At 39.7% G+C, this 16,841-nt stretch overlaps 1 protein-coding gene across 2 annotated transcripts in view; it reads left to right on the forward strand.

The window, feature by feature from the left end:
* The first annotated feature begins 3,462 nt into the window (after positions 1-3,462).
* The window catches only part of LOC142401765 (macrophage colony-stimulating factor 1 receptor 2-like), a 50,765-nt gene continuing 37,386 nt past the window's right edge, over positions 3,463-16,841 (forward strand). For both annotated transcript variants that reach the window (XM_075487228.1, XM_075487229.1), the window contains exon 1: positions 3,463-3,793. In XM_075487228.1, coding sequence (XP_075343343.1) covers positions 3,736-3,793 — 58 coding nt within the window. In that variant the 5' untranslated portion in view covers positions 3,463-3,735. The remainder of the gene's footprint in view (positions 3,794-16,841) is intronic.

The following is a 16,841-nucleotide window of genomic DNA, read 5'->3' on the forward strand; positions in this document are numbered from 1 at the left end:
AAAAAAGATGGAGCAAAGATGGAGCAAAGATGGAACAAAGATGGAGCAAAGATGGAACAAAGATGGAGCAAAGATGGAGCAAAGATGGAACAAAGATGGAGCAAAGATGGAACAAAGATGGAGCAAAGATGGAACAAATATGGAGCAAAGATGGAACAAAGATGGAACAAAGATGGAACAAAGATGGAGCAAAGATGGAACAAAGATGGAACAAAGATGGAACAAATATGGAGCAAAGATGGAGCAAAGATGGAGCAAAGATGGAACAAAGATGGAAAAAAGATGGAGCAAAGATGGAGCAAAGATGGAACAAAGATGGAACAAAGATGGAGCAAAGATGGAACAAAGATGGAGCAAAGATGGAACAAAGATGGAACAAAGATGGAACAAAGATGGAACAAATATGGAGCAAAGATGGAACAAAGATGGAGCAAAGATGGAACAAATATGGAGCAAAGATGGAGCAAAGATGGAGCAAAGATGGAACAAAGATGGAAAAAAGATGGAGCAAAGATGGAGCAAAGATGGAACAAAGATGGAACAAAGATGGAGCAAAGATGGAACAAAGATGGAACAAAGATGGAGCAAAGATGGAACAAAGATGGAGCAAAGATGGAGCAGCAGGCTGAAAGCTTCTCCTTCTGACTCAGCTTCACCCCAACGGACCGGAGCAGTGTCCTTATTCCTCCTAAAATCAGTTCAACAGTTGCACAAATACCTCTACAACCATGTTAAAGAAACAACTGTAAGATTCACCCGTTACTCCTCTGATGTTTATGTATTAGGGAAGAAAATAATAATTGGTTAACCAAATATTCTTCCCCACAGACCAACTTCTTCTTTCTCAACAGGGATGGGTTTCTGAAAATGACCCAGTGAGCAGCAGCAGTTTCCTGATGGTTCTTGGACGTTCCCCTAATTTAACATGAATGTCTCAGATTCATCTTGGAGCTTTTCAGGCCAAACATTTGAGTCCTTATAACTTTGGTTAGAAATCCCACTTACAGCTGTAAATATCTGTAAGTCATGAAGAAAAAACCTAAAAACACTTTAGTCAGGATTCTCTATCTGGAGGTCTAAGAATAGAAAAACAAAAAGTGGTTTCAACATCAGCTCCATGATCTCTCACCCTGAGGATACTTCCTTAAACTTGTTTTTACGAGTAGATGAAGGCTGGTCCACATGAGATGCAATTTAAACACAATTTGTGTTTCATATGAAATGTTATGAACCCAAAAAACTTTGAGCAACAATTACAGCAACATCAACAATCTGGGTAATGTCAGAGATGAGCAGAAAGTCAGCTAAAGATACCGGGAGGGTTGATGAGTGACCACAGGTGAGTGATTACCAGGAGGAACGAGACCAGGAGACAAAACCAGGCACCTGAGGACAACTAGGGTTAATGACAAGAAAGAATAATCCATCTAAATCTACACTGGAAAAAATCAAAGTCTTACCAAGTATATTTGTGTCATTTCTAGTCCAAATATCTCATTACACTTAATATAAGACACAATTGCCTGACAAGTTCTATTTCAGCCAGATATAGGGACTTGTTTGAAGACAATACATCTGGAATATCTTGTTAAATGAAAAAGTCTTGAAAACAAATTGTTTTGAGTCACATATCATATGAATAAAGCTTTTTTTTTTCCATTTGAATAGGTTTTTAAGTTAATTTCAAGATCACTTTTAACTCAAAAGTCCCAAATATCACATCTTATTTCAAGAAATCTTGACAAGCCGCTTTTCACTAGTTCCATTGGCAGATTTTTTTTGCTTATTTCAAGCAAAAACGTCTTGTATTTGTTGTTTCTTTTACTTATTTTTGGAGGGGCATTTTTTCCAGTGTAACACTGAGGACTGAAAACTAACAGAACACAAGGAATAAAGCTCAAATAAAATACCGAACAGGAACACAGAACAGAGACTAAACCAAGGAACAATGAAATAACCAGAACAGAGAACAAGAAACCAAAAGACAGAAACATGGAGTAGGGCATGTCAGTAAAAACTCTTTCATGCTCAGCCTCAGGACTCTTTTGAAGTTTGTCATTTCCACGTTAATATAAAAGGTTACAGCTGCCTGTGTTACACTTTGTTCCCTACAAACACCAGTGGGTGTGCAGGGAAAGGTGGATTCATGGTTACACACCAGGTCTGAGTCTGTTTCCTGTTGGGCAAAAGCACTGAAATGTGCTGATTGTTCATAAATCCTGCTTATGTCTGCTTCCTCTGCTCAAACGATGATTTTACTAAACAAAAAAGTTCTTCCTCATTTCTTCACTAAAAGTTAAAAACTAGCCTTATTTGGAAAGCGTTTGAGTATTTTAGAGTGCCTGTAGTAGTTGTTAACTTGGTGAGAGCATATTTTCAGGATATTAGATTGTGCCTCAGTACAGCAGGTTTCACAACAGGTTGGCGGAGGCTAGAAATAGGCATTATGGCAGGGTGTACAATTTCTCCATTAGCATTTACAATGGCGATGGAGATCATAATTAGAGCTTCCAAGTGGGTTGTAGGTGGAGAGAGACGTCGGGATGGCATGCGTCTTACATCAATTAGAGCATACATGGATGATATGATGTTGGTGACTACAACAGTACCATGTATGAAGAGAATACTTGAGAGACTTAATAAAAATCTAAAGTGGGCTGGGATGAAAATCAAACCTATTTAGTCTAGAAATATCTCAATAAGTAGAGGGAAATTAAGTGATAGAAAGTTTGTAATAGATGAAGAAAGCATTCCAATAATAAGGGAAAAGGCAGTAAAGAGTTTAGGCAGGTGGTACCAGGCAGACATGAATGATGGAGAGCGGGCAGTGCAGTTTGGGAAAGATGTTGCTGAGGGACTGGATAGAATAGATAAATCCGAGCTTATCTATTAATCAGAGCAGTTTGGATTGTTTCCTAGGTTGATGTGGGCACTGTCTGTGTATGAGATTCCATTATCTGTTGTAGAAAAAATGGAAAGATTAGTTAGTTTTTACATGAGGAAGTGGCTAGGTGTTCCTAGGTGTTTAAGTACTGTGGCACTGTATGGGAAAGGCATTCTCCAGCTCCCAGTATCTAGTCTAGTAGAGGAGTTTAAATGTGCTAAAGTTAAGACAGAGCTCCTGTTAGCTGGGAGTAAAGATGTGGTAGTTAGTCTCATTGCTGAGGGAGCTGGGTGTAAGTGGACAGAGTGTGAGGAAAATAGTGAAGGAAGTGTCAGATGAGGCAGTAAAGTCCAGTCAGTGGATTCGGATTAGAAGAAGCAATAGCAGCTGGGGGCCCAGCAGGGGGAGCACTTAGGGTAAACTATTGGACTATTGGAAGAAGCAAGGAAGAAATTCAGGATATTTAAGTGGAGGGTGTGGCCCATGTGGTTTGAATCCCATTCCTACTTATCTTTACCTCTTCTATTTCTACTCCCTACCCGAACCAGGGTTTGAATCCGTCCTAGGTTTGAATCCGTCCTACTTATCATTACCTCTTCTATTTCTACCCCCTACCCTGAACCAGGGTTTGCATCCCATTTCTACTTATCTTTACCTCTTCTATTTCTACCCCCTACCCAAACCAGGGTTTGAATCCCCACCCCGCTGTGACTGGTGTGCAGTTGGTGAGAGGCTGAGGTAGCAGCAACCTGACGGAGGAGGAGCTGCTGGTGTTTCAGGAGGAAGTTTCTCCTTCAGTCAGACTCAGTTTGACTTCAGTTTGACTTCAGTCTGAACAGAGAAAGAGAGAGATGGGGCTCCATTCTGTGCTGCTGGTGCTCGCCCTTAGCTGGTGCTGCTCTGCTGCAGGTAAGAAAATAGCTTCTATATGTTTATGTTTATTAATCAGCTGATGAGTGTAAACATAAACAAACAGAGACCTGAGTCACATGATGACATTGGGCCAACAGGAGGCTCATTTGGGGTTCACTGGCTTTATTTGTGTTTGAAGGAAAACAAACTGTGACCATGAAGTGATAATAAATATCAAACTCAGTCATAATTATTCATTATTAACTATTAAACATGAACTGTTTACAAACGAGCATGTGTTAGAAGGACATGACGAGAGTTTTTCAAACTTCTTGTTTCTTACTTATATCCATCCATCCGTCTGTACCCGTTGGTCGGGCCGCGGGGTTCACCTGGACAGACCATCACAGTTCTTAGTTATAATACATATATATTAATTACCGTTTAATTATCAGCTGATCATGAGCTGTTTTTTCAGTTATTCATCAGTTGTGTGTTTGTTGGAATGTTTAAATGTTCAAATGGACCTGAGACGGCACCCTAACCCTCTGACTGTACTGATCAATGATCAATGAGCCGTTTGATTAATAATAAAAATAAATAGATAAATAAATAAATAAAATAAAAAGAAGTTTCAGTGCAATCTGTTGGTTTCTTTAGCTAGGAAATTGTTTTTGAATTGGCTCAATATGAACGAATTGGATTATTTTATGAATAATTATGATTACAATTAATTGAATTCCAATTGGCTTGAATTGGACTTACTATCTAAGTGCCTTGAGATGACATTTGTTGTATTTGGCGCTATATAAATAAAAATGAATTGAATTGAATGGAATTAATGACACCATTCGGTTTTATGGCTCCATCTGTTTCTGAATCAAAGTCAAACTGAGCTTCATTGGTCAGTCAGCGGTTCCAGGGCTGCAGGTTCTGAGTTTAACAAGTTCCTGAAAGAGTGAAACAATCAGAGGCTTCAGCATGAGCCTGCTGATGAAAACACATCAGAAGTATGACTTTCATGTTGCTGGTTAATGCTCTGAACCGGCCCAAGTAGCACTGAGGTACCAGCCGTGGGGTTTCAGGGTGTTCTGGGTGTGATGTTCACAGGAAACTGGGCTGAACTCAGATAAACTGTGTTGGGTTACTCTGAGCTTTCAGGTGATTTCAGCTGAAATCAAAAGTGACCCACCACCATGTAGAGCTGTAGAAAAAATACCTTAAACTTATCTTTTTCTTGAAATGTTATGACTTTTCCTAAAGGGACCCCATCATTAGAAAAAGTCAGACTTTATTTTTGTTTATGTTTCCATGTGGGCTGTACACCACTAGGGTACAAAGATTGTCTTTTGGGTAATTTTTGAATTATAAAAACATTTAAACACCAGAAAAAAGTTCACTGTTTTTTTTTTTACCTTTCAATATAATTAATTCAGAAGTAATTACTTCACATTTATATAATAGCAATAATAAACCTTTATTATGTAAAAGAAAACTGAGAAAACAAGAAAACTGTTGGTCCAACTGACAGTTGGTTTGTGGTAAAAAAAAAAGTGTAATCCTGAAAACTGGTGATTGTCTTTTTGTATTGTGTAACAAAACATACATGATAAAAAATGTATTGAATTGAGTTGAATAGATAAATAACAGGTGGTTTCATCATACAAAATAGATTTTGGATTTAAAATTCAATTAAGTTGCTTTATTTTGGGGCTTTGGTAGGGCGGCTCATTTCTGACCCGTAGGACAAAGTGGAGTAAACACAATGTTAAGACCGCACAAAGGGTTAATGAGCTCATATCTGTTTATTCCACCTAATGACTGGCCAGGAAATGGGGCCATTGATATGCTAATCAGTGAAGAACTGATTTTAATTCTCCAGCCGTAAAATGGACGTAAAATTGGTCTAGTGTCTGTGGTAAATACTCATTTAATGCAACTTTCATTGCCTGATATGTAGCACACTTGGTCTTTTTTTCCGTTAACATTTCCCTTGTTTGATGTTGATATATTTTCAGTGTTTTCTACATCACACCCAACACACACAGCCTTCACTGTGCTTCGATTCCTCCATAAAACTCTGATTAATGGTCCTGAGCATGTGTTTAAAGCAGAATTGTTTGGGGAAACTGTGTGTGAAGCCAGTCTTATCCTCACTTTTAATGTTGTGTTTGATGCATTACCTGATGAAAAATAATGGACAGGGATTAGGGTTCTAAAGGGCTAAATTTTCCAGAAACTTTCCACAGGAACTTTGGTTTGAGAATTTTGGCAATTTCCAAATTGGATCATTTACACATAAACAAAGACTTTTCATTAATGTGGTATAAAATGTGTTCACACATCGGATGGCGTTCGTGGCGTTTTTCTCTAGATTAAGATGACAATAAAAATGGGTCAAAAGCACGAATGCACAGGTTTACAGATAGTTAGCTGAAGAAAATATCTTATAACTGATGATGTGTAAAATCTTGTTTGACTACAGAAAAGCATCTACAGGAGGCAGAAGAAACCACGATAAGATCAGAGCCTCTTTAATTAATCGAAGCTAGCTAGCTTACATTTGGCATATTTGGTTAAATACTTCTTGATTTAATAGTTGCTGGTTAAATATAATACCATCAAATATATCTACCTCCTAATATATTCAAAACGTACTTTATGTAGTCTTTGGTCTCACATATGTGGCTTCACTAGTCTCGGTCTAAGTTCAAAAGAGAACTTTTAGTTACTCAGAGTTCTAGAAATCATCAGTGCACGTGAGGCGTGCACAGTGCATGTGATGGAGGCGTGCACAGTGCATGCAGGGGTGGGACCTCAACAGCCCCACAGTAAGAAGCTGTGATTGAGGAATAGCAAAAATATTCAGCTGTATTTGCATTATTGTTTTAGCCAAGATTATGTTAAAAAAAACATCTTTTACCAACTATATTTAAGTTCCCAACCTTCAGTTTGGAACATTTCCAGTTTATTCCTGTTAATTCCCATAAACTTCTGTTAAATATCAAATCAAATCAAATCAAATCAAATTTATTTATAGCACATTTCATGTACAAACAGTTCAAAGTGCTTTACATAAAATAAAAGCATTGCAGCAGGGAGTGGAAGAAGCATTAAAATACATAAAAGAATATAAAGAGAAACAAACAAAATAATTTAAATGAATTTAAAAACAAGCAACAGTCCAGATAAGTTCAAAGATAGCGTGCAGATTTCATGCATAGACACATGAGAACAGAAATGTTTTTAACCTGGATTTAAAAATGTCTCCATTTGGTGAAAGTTTAATCTCCACTGGCAGTTTGTTCCACTTGTTTGCAGCAGGACAGCTAAATGCTGCTTCTCCAAATACATGCAAAGCTTCCAACTTTGAAGATTGCTGGACACACTTTGTTGGGACATGACACACAACACACACACATGAAGGACAGGTGTGCTATTGTGAAAGATATGAAAGAAATTTTAGATGCTACTCGTACGATTCAAATAAAACTGTCTTGCAAGAACCCAAACAGGTTCTGAGCTGTGGCCCTCAGAACCAGAACCTCCTCTCAGCTGAACCCCGTGAGTCTGTGTTTTGGAAAGGCTTGAGGCCCCAGTTTGTTACTACCACCACAACTACAAACTATAAATACCAGACCAGGGTTCTGGAGGGGATGTAAACACGTTGCCGTGGTAACCAGTTCCTCCTCCACTCCCACAGAGTCCTCGACAAAGAAGAACTAAGACGAGGAAGTGGGAGAAGGGACCCACGCACACACACGTTATCCCTGTGTGTGCCTGTGGTTTCTGGTAGAAAATGTGTTTCCTGACTCTGAGGTTTCATCACTCTGACCCCCCGACATGAAACAACCTCCAACTGCAGAACTTTCTCCTGAAAAGGAGCTGAGAGGGAAGCTAAAACAAAGCTGAAACAGAGCTGAAACAGAGCTGAAACAGAGCTGAAACAGAGCTAAAACAGAGCTGAAACAGAGCTGAAACAGAGCTGAAACAGAGCTAAAACAGAGCTAAAACAGAGCTGAAACAGAGCTGAAACAGAGCTGAAACAGAGCTGAAACAGAGCTGAAACAGAGCTAAAACAGAGCTGAAACAGAGCTGAAACAGAGCTGAAACAGAGCTAAAACAGAGCTGAAACAGAGCTGAAACAGAGCTAAAACAGAGCTAAAACAGAGCTGAAAGAGAGCTAAAACAGAGCTGAAACAGAGCTAAAACAGAGCTGAAACAGAGCTAAAACAGAGCTGAAACAGAGCTGAAACAGAGCTAAAACAGAGCTAAAACAGAGCTGAAACAGAGCTAAAACAGAGCTGAAACAGAGCTGAAACAGAGCTAAAACAGAGCTGAAACAGAGCTGAAACAGAGCTAAAACAGAGCTGAAACAGAGCTGAAACAGAGCTGAAACAGAGCTAAAACAGAGCTAAAACAGAGCTGAAACAAAGCTAAAACAGAGCTGAAACAGAGCTAAAATAGAGCTGAAACAGAGCTGAAACAGAGCTGAAACAGAGCTAAAACAGAGCTAAAACAGAGCTGAAACAGAGCTGAAACAGAGCTAAAACAGAGCTAAAACAGAGCTAAAATAGAGCTGAAACAGAGCTGAAACAGAGCTAAAACAGAGCTGAGAGGGAAGCTAAAACAGAGCTGAAACAGAGCTGAAACAGAGCTGAAACAGAGCTAAAACAGAGCTGAGAGGGAAGCTAAAACAGAGCTGAAACAGAGCTGAAACAGAGCTGAAACAGAGCTGAAACAGAGCTAAGAGGGAAGCTAAAACAGAGCTAAAACAGAGCTGAGGGGGAGGCTGAAACAGAGCTAAAACAGAGCTAAAACAGAGCTAAAACAGAGCTGAGGGGGAGGCTGAAACAGAGCTGAAACAGAGCTAAGAGGGAAGCTAAAACAGAGCTAAAACAGAGCTGAGGGGGAGGCTGAAACAGAGCTAAAACAGAGCTGAGGGGGAGGCTGAAACAGAGCTGAAACAGAGCTGAAACAGAGCTGAAACAGAGCTAAATCCTTTAAATATGACTTAAACCAGCCTGATGCAGTTCATTTAATCCCAATAACATGTTGAAAATACACAGAAATACACAGAAACACACAGAAACTCTCTCTGCACTCCTGCTTTCACTTCCTGTTTTTTTCTATGATTGTGAAACTATGACGACGGCCTCCAACTGTCACATGAAGCTTCACAACAAATCTCTTCCTCTGACTGTTTATCATTATTATCTTTTTTTAACTTTATTTTTCTATCTTTTCAGGTTACAACATCAATACAAAAAAACAAAAAACAAAACAAAACAAGATATGGTCACAATCAGATGTGGCGAAACAATTCAAATACCAGCTATGCGACCCCAAAAACAAAAGAGAAACAACAAAAAGAAGGAAAACAAAAAATAGACATGCACACATCCAAATGATTGCAAAACCTCGTCATATAAACATACATGCGCATATTCACAAAAACAAAACATCAGGGGAACCACGGGGTTGCGAGCAGATCGCCATAAACTATAACATCATGGTCATTGCTTTCCATTACCAGAGTACAGAGTACCCCCTCCTGCCATGTAGGTGTCCCATTTACCCCAGAGGGCATCAGCTTTGCCCCTTTGTAACCTGAGGCTAAAAGTCAATAGTTCCATAGTTTGGATGTCTTTAATTATGACTTTCCACTGATTAACCGTGGGAGGTTCTGTGTTGAGCCATCTTCTTGTTATGGCTTTTTGTATCTGTCTTTCTTTGGTAGTTCCATATCCATGTTACCTGTTTAGGTAAAATGATAAACTGGTCAAATCTAGATTATACTGCAGGACTTCTCTAATTATGTTTTGAACTCCTTCCCAGAAGGATTTAAGAGTGGGACAGCTCCAGAATACATGTGTATGATCTGCCATACCATGTCCACATAGGGTTGCCAACCGTCCCTTGTAAACGGAATCATCCCGTATTTAGAAACAAATGTGCGCGTCCCGTATTGAGCTGAAAAGGGACGCACTTTGTCCCGTATTATCGTGAGAATCAAAAATAGTCCATAAAATGTCAGTGGAATAAATAACATGGCGCTTTATATGAAAATGTAAGGTAACTTCCACTGAATTAATAAAGGTGAGCTCATTGTTGAAATGTCTTGCTCAGAGTTTTACTCCGTAGCATTCAAAGACAAACAGCTCAGAGGAAGTACAGATGGAAAAAGTAGCGTTGAGTTGAGTTGTGCATTAAGTTCATAAGTTCTATTTTTTAAATATGTTTACAAGTCTGTTTGCACTTTTGTTATTGTCTATCTATTGTTTTATATTTATTTCTACAGTTTTAAGTTTAAGACAGATTTCTGTTTAAGAAAGATATTTATTTTATTCAGTTTATTTTGTTATTTTATGATAAAGCACATTTCTGGTTAAACATTTGTTTTCCATGTGTTTATATAACTCAAAAATATGCATTTAATTCAATTCAGGTTCGAGTCAAATAGTTAAAAAATCCTTTTACTTACAAAAAAAGAGCAAAAAAAAAAAAATCACCATGCCAGGAAGGGTGAAGGCAATTGGGTCAGCCGTTCCTGCCAATGAGGTGTCCCTTATTTATTTTTCAAGGAGTTGGCAACCCTATGTCCACATCCTCTCCAGCAAGTAGGTTGTAGTCCAATCATATTTGTCCATTCTTCAGAAGTGATTACAGTTCCCAGTTCTTTCTCCCATTTCGCCTTAATATAGTTTGTTGAGTGGCCTCTTAATTCAGCTGTATATCTGTATAGTTCTCCAATGATCTTTCTGGACAGTTTTGTATTATATGCTTTGATAAACATTTCTGTAATACTTGATACATTTTCCTGTATAAGTCCTTTAATGTTCTTATCAAAGTAATGCCGAAGTTGGAGGTACCTATAGAAATCCTGCCTAGCGAGGCCGTATCTATCTGAGATGGTTTAGAAGTCTATGAAATCCTGGTTTTTAATTAGTAGGCATAATGTGGAGAGTTTTTAATTAGTAGGCATAATGTGGAGAGTTTTTAATTCGTAGGCATAATGTGGAGAGTTTTTAATTAGTAGGCATAATGTGGAGAGTTTTTAATTAGTAGGCATAATGTGGAGAGTTTTTAATTAGTAGGCATAATGTGGAGAGTTTTTAATTCGTAGGCATAATGTGGAGAGTTTTTAATTAGTAGGCATAATGTGGAGAGTTTTTAATTAGTAGGCATAATGTGGAGAGTTTTTAATTCGTAGGCATAATGTGGAGAGTTTTTAATTAGTAGGCATAATGTGGAGAGTCCTTTCCTCGCCCATTGAATGAAGCCTCCATCACCCATACCTGGTTTGAAATCTGGATCGTGGGTTGGCCACACCTCTGACTGTTTATTGATCTGTGCAGCGATCAGTGGCTTTGACAGTCCAGACCCTGGGTAACTGGTTCTGACTGGTTCTGACTGGTTCTGACTGGTTCTGACTGGTTCTGTTGACTTTGAGACATGAGCCCAGCCACAGAACATCCTGAGAGTATGGCTGTGTTCGAAACCGCATACTTCTCCCACTACTCCTACTAACTTTAACTTTTTTTAAGTTCCCGGATGCTTACTAGATTCTCCTAAATGTTGGGTATGCATCATGAGGTCACTACTCATACTCAAACTACCCAAGATGCAACGTAACGTGACGTCGCCGATCGTCATTTCTTGTCAAAACGGCAGTTTCAAGCTAGCCACAACGAGGGTAGGTTCACTTCCTGTTTTCAAAACAAAAGCACCAATTGTATGGTAATGGCTTTCCCTATGATAAAAGGCAACGGGTATTTTATTTTGTGAAAATAACAGGAAGTGCGTTGCTCACTGCGGCTAGCTTTAGTAGCGCCGAATTCGTGGGAACAAAATTGTAAACAGCCGGTATTTTGTCAGGTTTTCAACACGTTGGGGATCTAAACGACTACTTACTCGCCTGAAAGTGTTTCAAATGTTGCTAAAGTTTACAGAGTTTGGAGCTTAAGAGAAATCAGCTTCAGGCCAGCTGATTTCAGCTCGGGCAGGAGCGAAATGCATTGTGGGTAAACGCTCTGCATACTGTCTGATCGATTAGTATGTAGTAGGCGGTTTCGAACACAGCCTATGATCTGTCCAAGGTAGTGATGATTATAAACATGTAGTTTGATTGGCCCAATACAAGGGGGAAATGAGAAGGTTTTGTTGTTTTGTTTTTAGATGCTGTGAAGAATGTGTTTTAGCCAAAAGTCAACTAGGAAATGACAGTAAATTGTTTCACTATAAAGTGTCAATAAAGTGTTTCTGGAACATGTTTCAGGAATGTTTCTTAGTAAAAGATTCATGGTGAGTGTTTATGGAAAGTGTTTCAGGAATATGTTTTTTGATATTTTTACCGAATGGGTGTAATCCCAAACTAGGGTTACACGATTACGGCCAAAGTAATGATCCCTATTAATATCATCAACATCAAGATCACAAATATTTTTCACAATTTTTCACAGATTTGTAGTAAAAAACAACCTTTTACACCTCTTTTCTCTAAACATAACACATCCTTCACACACATTCTGCTACATTTCTGCTTCTTCTCATCAGAATTAAACTGGTAATCCTCATTCAACTAAATTCAGAGCATCTCTTACAAAAATATATCAATAAAACATATTCCAATAGAATAAATCAACAGGGCCCTGCTTTCTACTCCACATTGTGTTTAAATCATCCAAACAGAGTCAGTGCTGGTGCTGGTGCTGGTTCTTGGCTTCCATGCATCTGTCATCCTGCAGTTTGTTTTCAGATGCTTCAGTAACTCTGCAGCTCTCTTTACATACGATCTGTTCTTGGTTAACATCTCTTCTGCTTCCACTGCTCCAGCATTTGGTTTCTGGTTCCACATTCTGCTCTCTGTTCAAACTTCACCAGGAAACTTCTAACAGCTGTGATTGGCTCATGTGGGCAGGTGGTCAGCAGGGACCACTTGGTTTGCTTTTGCTATTGGTTCCATTGGCAGTATCTTTTTTTTATTATTCAAATATTTATTAGTGTTTTAGTTGGTACAAGACAAATACAGTATCACAGACCACATGTTTACATTCTGAAGATGAAAAGAAAAAGTCAGTTGGAACCGGGGCTGCCACATGAAAAACCAAGTGTATGCATGTCCAAAAAAAAAAACCAAAAAAGCATACATCATTAAATACACCTCTCAGGTACCAGTAACAATATTTTCAACACGTTTAACATTTTGTTAGGCTTATTTTCCAATCTAATAACTATTTATAGTGATATATGACCAGAAATGATCCCACACTGATACTAGTTTTGTCCCTATTTTTAAGCTTGTTGAGCATGCATTCATAAGAAGCCATTTTAAGTCATTTTATTAGCCCATTCCTTAATTTTTGGAGCACTTTGTGTTTTCCAGTGGGTTAGAACATTGGCAGCATTTTAAATATCAACTGTTTGATTGTAAAAAGTCAAAATTGAGATTGAGGTCATGTGTACATTGAGAGGAAAGAGAGCAGAGGTGCATCATGGGAGGTCCCAGTCTATAGGAAAGAGGAAACAGAACTAAGACGAGACCCAAAGAAAAACTAATGACTAAAAGCAGCTTGAAAAGAAAACTAAAGACTACAATATAAAATTAATAAAACTTGATAACAAACCAAGAACTCAAGAACAATGAACTGTTTTAGTTTCTGTTTGAGTTCTTAGTTTTACCATGTTTTAGTTTTTCATGTCTTAGTTAAGTTTTAGTTTCAGGTCTTGTTTTTAGTTTTTGCCATGAGATGCCTCCTCAGTGTTTCTCCTGCCATCAGCTTCACTTCCCTCACCTGTTTCCCCTCAGCTGCACTCACTCACCAATCAGCCTCAGTATTTAGTTTCCAGGTTTCCACGTGCACTTTGCCAGATCCTCACCGTCACTCATGGTCTCAAGTCATACTAAGCTAAGTCTGTTGTTTTTGTCATCCGGCTCAGCCGCGCTTTGTGTTAACTTTTATTATTTTTTAAATAATAAATCAGTTTGCGTTCACCTCTGAAGTCCGCATCCGTGTCCTTCTACGCCTCGCAGCCACCCAACGGGACACAAACCCAGAAACCCAAGAAAGTTCTGAAAATACACAAACCCTAAAAACAGCTGCTCAAGTCTTCTGTTACAACATCACAGTTAATTTAACTCGCCTGTCTGACATGAGTTAATCTAACTCACCTGTCTGACACGAGTTAATCTAACTCACCTGTCTGACATGAGTTAATTTAACTCACCTGTCTGACACGAGTTAATCTAACTCACCTGTCTGACACGAGTTAATCTAACTCACCTGTCTGACACGAGTTAATCTAACTCACCTGTCTGACATGAGTTAATTTAACTCACCTGTCTGACACGAGTTAATCTAACTCACCTCTCTGACACGAGTTAATCTAACTCACCTGTCTGACACGAGTTAATCTAACTCACCTGTCTGACAAGTTAATCTAACTCACCCGTCTGACATTAGTTAATCTAACTCACCTGTCTGACACGAGTTAATTTAACTCACCTGTCTGACACGAGTTAATCTAACTCACCTGTCTGACGAGTTAATCTAACTCACCCGTCTGACATTAGTTAATCTAACTCACCTGTCTGACACGAGTTAATCTAACTCACCTGTCTGACGAGTTAATCTAACTCACCTGTCTGACACGAGTTAATCTAACTCACCTGTCTGACGAGTTAATCTAACTCACCTCTCTAACACGAGTTAATCAAACTCACCTGTCTGACACGAGTTAATTTAACTCACCTGTCTGACACGAGTTAATCTAACTCACCTGTCTGACACGAGTTAATTTAACTCACCTGTCTGACACGAGTTAATCTAACTCACCTGTCTGACACGAGTTAATCTAACTCACCTGTCTGACACGAGTTAATTTAACTCACCTGTCTGACACGAGTTAATCTAACTCACCTGTCTGACGAGTTAATCTAACTCACCTCTCTGACACGAGTTAATCTAACTCACCTGTCTGACACGAGTTAATCTAACTCACCTGTCTGACACGAGTTAATTTAACTCACCTGTCTGACACGAGTTAATCTAACTCACCTGTCTGACAGGAGTTAATCTAACTCACCCGTCTGACATTAGTTAATCTAACTCACCTGTCTGACACGAGTTAATTTAACTCACCTGTCTGACACGAGTTAATCTAACTCACCTGTCTGACAGGAGTTAATCTAACTCACCCGTCTGACATTAGTTAATCTAACTCACCTGTCTGACACGAGTTAATCTAACTCACCTGTCTGACGAGTTAATCTAACTCACCTCTCTGACACGAGTTAATCTAACTCACCTGTCTGACACGAGTTAATTTAACTCACCTGTCTGACACGAGTTAATCTAACTCACCTGTCTGACACGAGTTAATTTAACTCACCTGTCTGACACAAGTTAATCTAACTCACCTGTCTGACACGAGTTAATTTAACTCACCTGTCTGACACGAGTTAATCTAACTCACCTGTCTGACACGAGTAAATTTAACTCACCTGTCTGACACGAGTTAATCTAACTCACCTGTCTGACGAGTTAATCTAACTCACCTCTCTGACACGAGTTAATCTAACTCACCTGTCTGACGAGTTAATCTAACTCACCTCTCTGACACGAGTTAATCTAACTCACCTGTCTGACACGAGTTAATTTAACTCACCTGTCTGACACGAGTTAATCTAACTCACCTGTCTGACACGAGTTAATCTAACTCACCTCTCTGACACGAGTTAATCTAACTCACCTGTCTGACACGAGTTAATTTAACTCACCTGTCTGACACGAGTTAATCTAACTCACCTGTCTGACACGAGTTAATCTAACTCACCTCTCTGACACGAGTTAATCTAACTCACCTGTCTGACACGAGTTAATCTAACTCACCTGTCTGACGAGTTAATCTAACTCACCTCTCTGACACGAGTTAATCTAACTCACCTGTCTGACACGAGTTAATTTAACTCACCTGTCTGACACGAGTTAATCTAACTCACCCGTCCAGTCAGAGCAAACTCCTTTATAATGGATGAATGGATCTTCAAATGACGAAGTTGCATTCCGGTTGCATGATGGCGCCAGTGTGCTCGTCGGCCTGCCGTCTGCTCCGTGAGCTCTTACCTGTCCGTCTGAAGTTTTGTCTGCTCCTGCTTCTCCTCCTGTTGTACTGGAAAAACTCCGCTGCTCTTCTGATCTATGATCGCCAGTTATTGCTCCACATTAAGGACTCACTGGACCACTTTACCAGTGCTAATCCTGCCGTTCATCACCGGTTTCATCCAACGTTCATCCAGCCGTCCCTGGAGTGCATACGCCGGCTCTCTTGCTGCTCTGCCCACCGCAAGAAGCGTCGTAAGCGTTGAGGCAATCGTGGAGGCCTTCGGGTGAAAATCAGGACTGGGCGAGACTTGCCCACTCGCAGTCAGGACTAGGACCCCACCTGTGCCATGCCTTCTCCTTAGGCCGAGATGACATCTTCCTGACTCGGCGTTCGTGGGATCTGATCTACTCCTGTCATGTCTCTGCTGCTCCACCGAAGTCCTCAGCGCCCGTCATCCCCGCCCAACCGAGGCTACGCATCCGCAGTGGTGGAGTAAACCCCCGAAACATTCGTTCATTGGACTACTCGCCATGTCATCAAGCCGCAGCTCACTTTGTGGCTACTGCAGCTCTTGTCAACTGCAGGTCGGTGCTAAATAAGACTTTCATATTGAACGACTTTCTCTGCCGTCATGACCTGGACTTATTGTTTCTAACGGAGACCTGGATTGTTGCCGGAGCTGGTGAGTCTGCCGCCTTCGGTGAACTGTGTCCCACAAACTATTCATTTGTTAGTACCCCGAGACGTGTTGGAAGAGGTGGTGGCGTAGCTCTTGTATACAAAAATGCCGTGAAAATCCGGTCGCTTCCAACAGAGATTTACAGTACCTTCGAACTTCAATGCATGACAGTGGAATCTAAAACGAACTCGCTGGTGTGTGTGTTGATTTATAGACCTCCTAAACCAGATAAAGATTTTATTGCTGAATTTTCAGGTTTCCTCTCTCATTTTGTGTCATTGCATGACCGGTTACTAGTACTGGGTGGTTTTAATATTCATG

Source organism: Odontesthes bonariensis, chromosome 16 (assembly GCF_027942865.1).
Source record: "Odontesthes bonariensis isolate fOdoBon6 chromosome 16, fOdoBon6.hap1, whole genome shotgun sequence".
NCBI classification, from domain to species: domain Eukaryota; kingdom Metazoa; phylum Chordata; class Actinopteri; order Atheriniformes; family Atherinopsidae; genus Odontesthes; species Odontesthes bonariensis.